This window comes from Pseudopipra pipra, chromosome 14 (genome assembly GCF_036250125.1).
Source record: "Pseudopipra pipra isolate bDixPip1 chromosome 14, bDixPip1.hap1, whole genome shotgun sequence".
Lineage (NCBI taxonomy): Eukaryota > Metazoa > Chordata > Aves > Passeriformes > Pipridae > Pseudopipra > Pseudopipra pipra.
This window is the reverse complement of record NC_087562.1, coordinates 10,816,208-10,829,287: the sequence shown is the minus strand read 5'-3', so window position 1 is coordinate 10,829,287 and position 13,080 is coordinate 10,816,208. Positions and strand designations below refer to the sequence as shown.

Below are 13,080 nucleotides of genomic sequence, written 5' to 3'. Positions count from 1 at the left end.
TCAAGTGTTATGAAGGACAGCTGCAGGCAACACCAACCTTATGGAGCTTTTTCCAAATAAGTTACACAACATTCAATTTGGTTTAGGATGAATAAGATCACAGGTATCAATATTGTATGTCAGTATCATGTGTATCAGTGCCTGGCACTGATACACCAACAGATGTTCTAAACATCTTTCAGACCAAAAGTAAGAAAGAACAGCAGATAGGTGGGATGTATCTATTGTTAAATGAAAAGGAGGTGCAAAACCACAAACATGATAGTTTAAATGATAAAATTTAAGGGTTGATCAAATTTCTTCTGAAGGTGATGTCCTTATGCCCCAGTGGCACCCCCAGATTCCCTGGAGCTTACCTGAAGGAAGCTGACAGCCATTAAAAAAAGACTATAAGAACCGATTCCACCTGTAAATACTTCATTGAGGTCCCTCTGCAACAGGAACTGTTTCAATACTAAAACTAGAAATGGTAATACAGGATATTTCTGAAAGAGAAAAACAAAGATGTTATGACACTGTGGTGCATGAATACAATGGATGCTAAGAGAGCATATTGAAACTATCTGTTATATTCAGCCTTACAGCCATGTACAATTCTCAGCTATTATTTTTAGTAACAGGGGAGAAGCCAAGTGCTCTGCCTGTGATCAATACAGTTATTTACCTCTTCAACTCTGGTGGCAGATATTAACAACAGAAAAAAGATCATAAAGTAAGAATTATTTGGTTTGAATACATAAATACACTTGCTTTTCTCCTACAAATGAAAAGGACTGTAAAGGAAGAACTATGGAGATATCCACATCTGTAACAAAACCTTCCTGCTATGACTGTGGTGATAGGCCAAAATGGGCTGAGATTTCTGTCCTGCAAGTACTTCAGATGCCCGGAGTTACAAAAAGCCCTTCAAAATTACTAAACTCAGACAATATTTTCAAAGGAGCCAAATACTTACCTTTGGATACCCAGTCCTTTGATAGGTTTATCCACATGGATTCCCTTAGAGGTGTGCATACACTGCACATGCAGAGAACATGGACCCTTTGGACAGCAGTGGAGGCTATGCCTGCACTCTGTACACCCCCTCACAGGGGAGGGGCAAAAGAGGCTCAATAATATTGCTTTTATAAACACAGAGCCAAAAAGTTCCTTAGTGTCAGAGATGAAATGTGGATCATGATGTCTGTGATTGCAGAAGATTACAGGGAAAAAAAGAATTTTGCTAAGAACTTCTCTGCATGAGCCTTATGGTGAGTGTTGGGAGCCTTATTTAACTGAAGATCCCCAAATCCTTTTTTTGAACTATTAAGAACTTACAAGCTGAAGTGTTGAATAACAGTGTGTACCAAAATTCAAAGACAGGATTGTTCTCAGGAAACTGAATACTCAAAGAGAAATAGGCATTTCGAAGGCTAATACTGAATATGACACCTCAGTTAGACACTGAAAGTCATGTGGGACAAAATAAGACCCATGAGAATGCCCTGCACATGTTTTATGGAGAGTGCCTCAAGAACACCAGTGAAATCCCTTGGCAAGTACACGTCAGGATTTCTCCAAGTTAAACAAAGGACCCCCACAGCAGCCATGTGCCACCTCCCCGCCACACCAGGCTCAGCTCAAGGCCAGTTCTGGGGTGGCACAGCTGCTCAGCCTTGGCTCAGGCCGCTGTGAAAACAGATGTGTGGGAAAGCACCGTGTGGGCAGCCTTGCTGGGAGTCCCTCCACTTTGCTAGAGAGCTGCCTCCCATCTCAGTGGTTCCCTGTGCTGTCTGCCTGAGCCGCTGCTCCGCACTGGTGCTGATCCTGACCCTAAATCCTGACCCTAACCATGGACTAGGCATCCTCAGCCTCAACATCCTCACTGGGGAGTTGTCTGTCAGGCACTGGCCAGGCTGTGAGCTTACCCCAAGTACTGTCACCAAACCTGCTCAGCCCTGTCCCATACCTGCCCAGCTGCCACAGACAGCTCCCACTCATTCCCTAAGGCACAGCCCCCTCTTGTCATGCCCTGACCCAAGGCCAAAGGGTTACAAATAACCCAGGCAACAGGAACACACTAATGCCTTTTTCTTTTCTCAAACACATAAAATGCCTTCAGGCTCTCATGAGAAGACTATCTCCTACCTTGAAATTCAGAAGCAAATAGGCAATTTTGGGAAAGTATACAGGGCTTTATGGACATGGTTAAAAATAAACTTGTATGTGGAGTGTAACAGAAATACAGTCCCTGCCTTGTGGCAGAAAACCAAACACGGACAGCCTGTCCACCACGAGGCAACATGACAGTGTAAAAACTGAAGTCAGCTACCAAATTTCAGGTACCTCTGCTACAACAGAGATTCTGGGCACCTTCTTTCCCCAACAAGGAGCTACACAATACAACTTCTGTTCATCAGACTGAGGCTGAGAGACAAAAGGTCTCTGAACCCACCCCACCCTCTGACTCTGAGCGTGGGTGCAAGAGGCCTCACCTGCAGGGGCTCAAGCAGAAGATTCATAGACACACAGAGGTGAGACTATGCAGAGAGGAAGTCAGATATTTCTACTAAATTTAAGGACAGAGATTTTTCTCCTGTGTCCTTCTACAGGTTAAAGAAACAGACACTGCACAAGCAAACTGAGCTACTTCCATATTGCTACTAAACACACATAAAGGAATTGAAGACTATCAAGTTGAATGCCATATGTTCCAACTCGTCAGCAATTAAAAATCTCCCCAAATTTAGAAGACTCAATGACATTATTAAAGCAGATGTATGTGATTTCTAACCTTTATGACTGAAAATAAAGTGCTTGCTTTATTCAGATTTATGGAGTTTTCTGAAGTATTACTTATCTAGCTACCAAAATATTTTTGATTCTCCTGCTGTCCAGTAGTTTGGTTAAAGTAAAAAAACAGTCAGTAATAGAACAGTAATACCTAAGCACTTCAGTGAGACAACTGCACTTCAACTTCCCCAAACAGAATATGAAAATCCAAGAAAAATTATCTACTGCTTTTATGAAACATTTACTGTGAGTGCCCAATGCACTGCATAGGGGAAGGGAAGGAAAGGAAAATATTGTAATGATACTTCAAAACTTTAAATACAAAAGCACATTAATCCTAACAAAATGATCCTATATATTAAACAAAAATAACTGTAATGTGTACCTATTATACATGTACTACTGAATCTCTGAACACTAATTTAACTTATTCTATACATTAGCATTGTATGCCAAAACAATATTCAGTCCAGAACAAGATGATTCTTACTTCCTCAGAAATGTGTGGTTATTACTAATTTTAAGTTCAATGAACTTAAGAGCAGAACATTAAAAGAGCAGAACATTTAAGACAGAGATTAGTGCATTTTCCTTAATCATTGTACCATTAAGGCCACTCCATACTTTCTTTGTATATTTTAATATCATCATGCCTTTTAAGGCAATATGCCTAAAACTGCAGAACATCCCTCAGTAGTATCAGACAACAAAAAATAACAGAGTGAAAGTGTATCTCTAGTAAGGATGCTGTCAAAGTAAAACAGGAAATAAAGTTATCAAATAGTCAACTCTGTAGTTCTATTATAGTGTTGCCTAACCTTGATAAAATCTTTGATCAGCTGGGCTGCTTTAACTCCATTCTGTACATTAAAGCTTATATCAACTTTTACTTCAGTGAAGGAATCTGTCAGTTTAATAATAGGTACCTGCAAAAAAAAAGACAGGTTAAGTCAATACAGATTTCCAAGACACATTTGGTTTAATTTATTCTTAAATGCACCAGTAAAACTGAAATGTTTTATGAATTTTTGGAGAGGAAGTAGGCAGAGAAATCAGGACTCCTATTTATAAACTCACTCTCCTTGCCAATCTGTTTACTTAAACTTTACTTTTCTAACTCATGAACACTATTTTCAATTTATTGTTCTGTTGAACAGAACACTTCACCTTCCATAATAAATTTTTGATTGGTTTGGGTCAGTAGCTGGTGCAGCAGCTCAGCTCTGGTGGGAACCAAAGACACCAGGGGGAGACAAACTCTGAAGAAACACAGAGAAATGGTACCAGAGACTCCAGAACTGACACAACTCGTGTCACTGGGGTCATCACTCCCTCACCAAAACTGATTCAAACAATAAGCACAGAATACTGAGAGCATTCTGATGTATTGCCACCTGAGTGGTTGCCAAATTACCTTTCTCTACTAATAATAGCTATGAATTAGACACCTGGTAAAACCCCAACACTCTTACATACTCTCAAAATTAGCAAAAGGTAGGAAATTACAACAATCCTATTCTGTGCATGACATACCATTACCTCTTTATGCAAGAATGTACATACTATTTTTATGTGAAAATTTATTTTGCCTGCTTACTTGCAAAAAGAAAAAATAAATAATTTACTTATGTAAAAACTCAGTCAGAAATTCATAACATTTAATCACATAAATTCACAACAATGACTAGTCTAATCTCTCTTAAAAGCAAGTGTATGTTGTGCATATGGGATACCAGATGATTTCCCCAACAGAAGAAACACTTGTTATTGCACTATCAATTATTTTTTCTGTAGTAAAAACCTTACTTAAAAAAGTTCTATTGGTTCTATTTCAAATTTAATATAAAAAAATAGTTTCTTCTTATAAAAATTCATTCTCTTCCCAAAGATCTATCTTTGATTTGAAATTTAGCTTCTAACAAGGAAATACCCTCTTCCCCCAAACTTACAGTTGCTTTATCTAAAACCTTTACTGAGTTTTCATCTGCTACATTGTGCTTTCTAAGAGCTTCTTCCAGGGTCCAAAGTGGTAATGCCTCCCATTTTCCAAACACAACTAAATCAATATCACTGAAATGAGAAAAAAAAATTATTCAAATTAAAAGACCAATACAGTTAAAATATAAACAATTGACATCTATACATCCCTAGAATAAAGCTGACAGAACGTAGCTTAACCCAATAACTAATTTGTAATTTTCTGAGGAAATGGGTGGGGATGAACTTTTACACTTGGGGAAATACAGAATATTACAGGTTACCAAGGGGAGGGGACAGATACACACACAAATCAATTGGGCTGAAAAGCCTAAGATTAGTCTCCTCAGGCCACACTGTGAGTAGAGAGGGATCAGCTTCTCCAAAGTAATTCAGAGCAAGAAATGAACTTGTGAATCACTATCCTTGGGCTGTATTAACCAGTAATGCCAATTTAACAATCTGTCACTGAAAGGGCAAGTCCTGTTCCCCATCCTCTACTCCAAGATGCACAGCCCTGTCTCCTCCTTTGCTCTAGGTCTGGTGGTTGCCTAATCCACAGCAAATCAGTTCAATCTATTAATGGCTCAGGCAGAAACCTTCTTCATCCCCTCTTAATGAGCCCCCCAAACATTCTGAGGTAATTTCCTGCCTCTTTGCATCTCAAAGTTGGTTTTCTGGATGATCAGAGCACCAATGGGCACATGGCAAGCAGCTGTCCTGTAGTGCCAAGAACAAGGAGCAGGGAAAGGAAAACGTGGTGACTTTGACTTCAGGAAGCAACAAGCTGTTAAATAAAAACAAACCACCTAATTAATTTCACTCATTAACTCAGCTCCTCAAAGAGGTGTCTCCATCCCACTACACTTCCTCCCTATGCACACACATTCATTTGACTACACCCTAATTCAGTCCCTGAACCCAAACTCAAAAGGTGGTTGGTGTCCCAGTCGAAGCCCATGAGGGCTACTGTGAGATCCTGAGCTTTTTCCTCTTTGCTCCCCTATTTCTTTGATTTCCCTGCTTGGTTTGGAACACAAAGGAGGTGAGCATGTAAACCTATGGTTATGCCAGCACGACACTTCAGTGATACAGAAAACTGCATAACAGAAAACATAAAAATTTTCAGGAATGCTTCCTCCCCCCCAGAGATTCTACAGGTCTGCTGATTCACAAACAACACTGCTTTAACCATCTCAAAGAAACTACATCTGCAATAGATGAACAAGCTCTTGCCAACAAGCAGTGCCGGCAGCAGTTCAGCCACAGACCATCTGTCTGACAAGGACAGCTTTCAGAAAACTATGTTCAAAACTAGCTTGGAGAGCAGGAAATGCTGCTGGACATTTCTCTTCTAATCTAAATTAGTGTTAAACCCACTGCTGGACAGTTAATAACAGGAGGCCTTTTTCTGATGCACACCAAAACAGAAAAAGCAGCTCTGTTGCCACCCTGAGTATAGATACTGCCTGCAAAAGAACACAGATCCAGCAGCTAAACAACTGCGTGCACAAACCTTCAACATGAGCTTAAGTAAATGGATATAAGGCAAATTCTTGCACAGAGAAACAGGATTAAAAAAAACACTGTAGGTCTTCCTGAATCCCAGAGCCTGAAATCTAAACTAACTATACAGTTACTGACAGGTCGGGAAAACCCAGGGAGAAGAGAAGCTTTGATAGAAGGCAACAGTGAATTAATGACCAACACAAATGCAGGTTATTTTGGAAGTCTGGCAAGCACCGCCACAGGAATGTGTTTTTGTGGGTTTATGTACTGTTTGAAGTATATGCATCTGTTCTTCCCAAGCAACCTCAGCTGAAACAAATACTGAAGCAAGGCAGTATATGAAATTAAACAGACAAAAGCGAAGCATTTTTGTTACATCAGTTTCAAAACAATCAAGCGCAGTAAAAAACTATCAGATAAGTGGATAGGAGTATCTCTCTTGCATTACCAGCATCAAATCAAATTTAATTAAGCCTATGTAAAATCAATGAACAAAAAAGGCCAAGAATGAGGGCAAATGTGAAAACAGTGAGTATTTGTACACCTAACTTCTGGCTTTTCAAACAGACACTGAGCAATTCAACTTCTCTGCAACTCCTGAGACTAAAGCAGGTGCTAAACCATCTCTCAGGTCCTTTCTTTAACAAAAAGAGATGAAATGACAACAAGGGTATCCATCACCTGCAGTCAGTATTAGATGTCCTCACATTCCTGAAGTAGGAACTCGTTCAAGTATTATCCTCAAAATTATGCTATTTAAATGTGTTTGTACCCTGCAGCCATTTAAGCCTTTCATTTCTATTTCTCTTTAATTGTTAAAAACACTTACCATTTCTACACAGAAGATACTATTGTCCCTGAGCAGTGATTTTTCTTTATGAAAATTAGTAACACATTTGGAAAAGGTAGGTGTTGACTATCATACAGATTTCCCAAAAGAAGACTGAAAGGAAAAAGCCAATTCTGTATGTAATCTTTTCTCTTCAGTGCTAACACTAACAAGGAAGGTAATGTTAAAGGTTTCAATGTAGTTATCTGTGGAGATAAAATTTAGCTTTTCTTTTAAAGCCAATCTCTTCTTTTGTTATTAATGAAGCCAAATCACAACATAAGCCTTTTCTGACCACGTGGTAATTCAGATCCTTTTCCTGATACATGCAAAATCTAAATAGTTGTGTTATAGTTAATATTATTTACTGTATTCCTTTACACTTCGCAGAAAACTAATATCTTAACACTTTCTTAATGTAACAAGTATCAACACATGTAACACAGACACAAGGAGAGCAGATAAATCACCTCAGGGGTACAGTTTCAACAAGTAATCTTTTCTCTTGTAAGGAATTTACACTGAAAAATTACTAACCTTGTAGGCAAATATAAACCAGTTTTAAAACTTCCAAATATCTGCACCTGAAACACAAGAAAAGGATATATATGAAAACAAATTTTCAGGCTTCAGAAAACAAACAAGTTCTATTAAGCTGCTCGTAAAGGCTGGCTATTGCTACCCTCCATTGGTAGATTTTGGTATTGCTGACAGGCACTTTGAACACTCCCATTAAAGCATTCATATCTTCAGTGTGTCATAAACGGCTGATCTCCATTGTTATTACCCATGAAACCCTAATAACTTTGACTTTTCTATTAGAAAAACTCCTTTATAATGTAAAAAATTGTCCTCATGACCAAATTTGGCAAAAACCCAGAACCCACAAGATTTCGAAACACTTAAGGATGACAGAACATTTTAAAAAAACAGCAACAGCTCAATTTGGTTTTTGCTTTCATATCTCAAAGGTGATACCCTTCTGTTTTTAAGTATTTTCTAAGTTTAGGTCTGATGTATTTCCATTGAAAAAAATTTAATTATATCATAAGCCTTTTTCTTCTGAATTACAAAGCAAGTAGCATAACTCTGTTTATTTCTGCTTAAGCAACAAACAGTTTTGTAAAGCTTCACGTCTCAAAGAATTACTTTATTATGCTGGATTTTTACTATCACTGGAGGTGTAAATCATCAGGTTTTCACTGTAAGCTGTCCAAAACCTCACTCTCATTACTTAGCCAAGCCTTGCGGGAGGTCGGACTCATGCGCTGAGTCTCAAAGGGGGGCTGCTGAGACTTCAAAGTAAAAATATCTACACATTTGGACTAATTTTCAACCAGACAGTCTTCTGATGTGTTTCCTGGAGCCACCTTATACAGACTTGAGTATTCTGCATTAATGAGTCTCATACACTAGCTTGATTGCCACCTACTTGGATGTCAAGTGACCCACTTTTTATGTTTTTCCCCTTCAGGATAAGAAAAAGGGGGAGACAGGAAGAGATGATGTTTTGCAAGCGTCTTAATACTTCAGTAGACTAAGAAGTAGTTTGAGTGCTTCTTCTGTTTTTTTCAATCACTTCATTCTTTTTACCCCCTCATCCCACTCCCAATAAAAAGTACATACACAATTTAATTTTGAAAGTTCATAGCTTCTCAAACCAGCAAAGACTGCAAGAGATGCCATAGAATGAGCATCAATATTGTACTAGATCTTAACAAAAGCATAAGGGCATCACAAAGCTAAGACTAATAATAATTATCACTATTTTTAATCCAGAATAATAATAAAAGCATCCCCTATGAAACAGGGTTCAGTCAAACCAGGATTTATTTGGCCACCAAAAACATCAGAAAATTGCTTTTGCACAATAAAATGACCACTGGTGGGTTCAGAAAAAACTAAATGTGCTTTCACATTATCAAACAAAACAGTGTGTTCAGCTGAACAGCAAAGAGAGCCTTTACTGAATAAACAACCCTGAAAGTATTCATAAACTTACTGATACAACATATATGACCTTTACTGAAAGGAATGAGACAACATCTGCTCTTGTACAATAATTCAGAGTATGAGAAACACTGAACAATTCTAAAAGAAACCCACACCCACACTTCAACCTCTCTCTCTCACAAAATCTGTAAAGATAAAAGAGGAAGAATGGGGAAATCAGAACACAGATTATAAAGGATTTTGATTCATTATCAATTTGGAATTTAAACTGTTGAAGCTCTGTAGCCATGCAGGCATTTAAGGTATCCCAAATACAGGACTCTATTATGGCTTGAGATGTGAGCATTAGCTTTTGTGGTGTGCCAACACTGCTGATCATATTTTTATTCTACATGGACAGAGATATGGATTTGCACTCATAAGGTAACTTCACACTTCACAGTACTGCAATGAATCCTCCATGTTCTTGTTACTATTTCTCCCACATTTCTGCGAACTTGTTCATATTAAATTCCAAAGTTCCCAAAGGAGCTTTAATTACAGTATGTGCCCAAATATGTGCTCACTATGCACAACAGAACTCAGAAACCCACAAAAGCTTGGTAAATCCTTGTTACCAAAATACCTCTGTCAAAAACACCATAGCCAATTTAATTTCCCTTCCTTCTACGTCATTAAGTAGAATTTCTGAGGTTTGTTGAACTAAACAGAGTTCATCTTCCTGCTTTCATTCCATTATAGTATTTTCATAACTGAAGTGCATGAAGTATGCAACATTACCTCTTTTCAGATCTGTGAGGTCACACAGACATGAAGCTGAGGACACTCTAGCAAATATATCCTAAATTCCACTGTGTAAGTATTTATTTGTTCAACAGTCAAATTTGCATATTCAACTGGTCAAAAATCTTTGTCTTAAAATGTTTTCATTTAATGTTTTGGGATGTTTGGTTTCAGCGTAATTAAAGCGTTTCTTATGGTCAGAGCCTTGCTGATGCCAAGAACAGTTCTCACTTACTAGGAATGTTTCCTTCTAAGCACATTCCCTTGAGTAAGAGAGCAAATGACACAATTGCTAACTTCTATAAATAAAGTTACAGTTTAGGGTACCTAGTTTTACCCCCCTCCATCTGCTTTTTCAGCCTTTTCCTAAGTGGAACAGGAAAGGGGAAAAAAAAAAAGTACGTGCTCAGGCACATTCCACATGTTCTCTGTGGAAGCCTGATTTCCCTTTTCTTGGTATCTGATTTTTAAAGACTATGTCTTACCTATGTGTTTAGTGAGAAACTACAAACTAAATGTGTATGTTTAACTTACAAGTTTATTTTAGCTGGTTTGGCTGCATCTATGACTCAAAATGAACAGCTTAAACATTAACTCATCACTTTACACTACAGCTAAGGCTGAGGACATTGAACCAGATAACACTCCACCTTCTCAGAGCATGTACTCAAAACCTGAATCTTAGAAGTAGCTAAACCAACACAGATTACCAAAAGGTTAGTGATTAACCCAAAGGACTGAAAAATTACAACAAGAGACTGTCAAAGTTGAACACAGTTGAGTTCAGCAGTTCAGTTCCCAAGCTGATCTGATAAAGTAAGTGTTAGAAAAATAACAGCACAGTAACTTCCAAATTATAACCTGGCAGTCTGTTGTCACTGTTCAGTTCCCTTCTAGCCTCCAGAAAATGGAAGGACACACAAAAGGAGAATTCCTCCTCAGTGTAACAACTGCAGACAAAGTGCAGTTGGGCTTTGAAGAACAGTTACTGACTTGAGAAAACGGGAACTGGCACACTCTCACTCTCTAACATTTCCAAGCACAGCAGAGAAAGACAGTCCTGGCAGTTTTAACTGGCACTAACTGAAAAATGAACTTCAGTTTTCAACTACACAGTGTGTGCTTCCTCTCGGTCACATTACAGCTCAGCCCAGTGGTCAGCTGTGTCCTGTGGGAAGGCTTGTAAACTGTTTCCCCTTCTTAAATAGATTGTGGCAACACAAATGTTTCAGTAGCTTAAAGAAAAACTATTTTCTCAAGGCCTCAATACATATATATATATATAGGCACATAAATATATATATGTAAAAAATTATTTTTAATACAAAAGACTTAACTTTGACAGATCAAGCTTGTCCTACAAACAGAGTATCTCTGTAAGCACTAAGTCTTGTGCCTCATTCAAAGTGCGGGCGGTAACAAAGAGAGAACCCCTGGTAATAAATCCACACACCCCACTGCACTAGTTAAGCCTGAGGCACACAGACTTGCCTAGGAAATAGGAAATCTTCTCTAGGCTGAAGCAACCAGTGATTTTGGTGAAATCCCTTCCTACAAGGCACTAGAAGGGTGTATCACAGCATGCAGTTTCATACCCACAGTTTCCTATACTATGGCCTGTCAGACTGGCAGCCCACTGCTCCTAGTCTTGATTAGGGTCTGCCTCACTGTTTCACTGGGTTAAGGAGAGCTGACAACACCTATGACACGTGCTAAAGTCTCTTACACAGTTTCCATGGAAAGCTTACTGATTGTGCTCAAAATTCCCAGATGCAGGTAGTAATCCCTCCACCAATTCCCTCTAACTGTGCAAAGGCAGCTGTCACTGAGTGGAGAGCGCTCCTTCCATAGGATACCTTACTGACACATTGTAACAACAAACACCTCGACAATGGGAGTACATTTTACACACAAAACCACACACCACATACATAGGGCTTATACAGAATTCATATTCTGTCATATTCTGCCAATTTCTAGAAACACATTCCAAAAAAACAGGTTAAGAAGACTTGAAATGAACCGGGGATTTAAGTCACTCATGTCAAAATATTATCTTTTACTGTAGCAGGATCAAAGAGCATTCCTTATACTAGAGATTCTGCTGTCTGAATTTGGTTTGCTATTCTGGCTCACAAGCCCTTATTTTCAGCTACTGTTATCTACAAATAGATGAATACAGCTACAAATCTGCATTCTGGAAATGAACACCATATTAGTTAGAGGAATACAATTAAACTAGATTCGATTATGCCAGAAATCCAACTGTGTCCCCATAAAATCATATTGACTTGTAAAAGCAACTTCTCTGTCTTCTCTTTAATCCAACCTTAGTGAAAAATGCTTAGCTCTGCACAGGAGAAACACTTGTTTCAAATGAGCAAGTACTACCAAAACCCATCTTCAGTGGGAAGAGGTGTTACAGATTGTAAATGCAATACACAGATCCACAGATTTGTTTCTTCCTACACAGAAACTCCTGGCTTTTTCAAATTTGTAAGATATGCAAATTTAATTTAACTGTCCATTAAATATACCATGATCTATGTAATGTGGCATTTCTGGTATTCCACTTTAACAGATTTATTTAAGACTGCAGGGTCTTTGGACTAGAAGCCCTGCTACTAGTGAAGACAGGAGTTTCAGAAGATTTTTTTTTTTAAATAAAATACATGCATGCATGTCTGATATGTTCCCATTAATCTTAGTAAATAAATATTCATGAGACAGAATGCTGCCACACCTTATGCCCTTTTTGTGACTACAGCAGGACTAACTTGTCTTTGGTCCTATGTGTGATAGAAAATGTTAACCTGTATTATTCTAGAAAGAAAGATCAGCTCTCTCATTTGACCAGAAGTCTTTTTGTGGTTTTTGGTTTTCTTAACATGGAAAAATAAACTGTATTTTCAGTATTCAATATTTCATGAAGTAAACAGGCACAAAACGTTGCTTTTATAAATTAACAAATAAAACAGTGTCCTACTCACATCTGCATTAGGCCAGAGCTCTTTGATAACGTTTTCTATTCTGGTCACCACTTCCATCCGCATTCTTTCTTCTTCAGGTCTGGGAGACATATACTTATAAAAGTCAATGATTTCCTCATGAAGACTAAGAAAGAAAAGAAAAAAAGAACAAAAAGTCAGGAAAAAACCCACAGGCGAATGAAATACCAACTACTCTAATCAAATATGCTTTTTAAGCTCCTAGTTCCCAATTTCCTCAAGGGGCAGTTTTAGAGCAGCATGCAATTA

General features: G+C 38.2%; 1 protein-coding gene across 1 annotated transcript in view; it reads right to left on the bottom strand.

Moving 5' to 3' along the window:
• TENT4B (terminal nucleotidyltransferase 4B) overlaps nucleotides 1-13,080 on the bottom strand; it is a 41,892-nt gene that overhangs the window by 8,860 nt on the left and 19,952 nt on the right. Inside the window, exons 2-6 of the mRNA XM_064671146.1 lie at nucleotides 12,814-12,937; nucleotides 7,625-7,671; nucleotides 4,722-4,842; nucleotides 3,591-3,698; nucleotides 357-485 (exon numbers count right to left, since the gene is read on the bottom strand). Of these exons, the coding sequence (XP_064527216.1) occupies nucleotides 357-485; nucleotides 3,591-3,698; nucleotides 4,722-4,842; nucleotides 7,625-7,671; nucleotides 12,814-12,937 (529 nt within the window). The remainder of the gene's footprint in view (nucleotides 1-356; nucleotides 486-3,590; nucleotides 3,699-4,721; nucleotides 4,843-7,624; nucleotides 7,672-12,813; nucleotides 12,938-13,080) is intronic.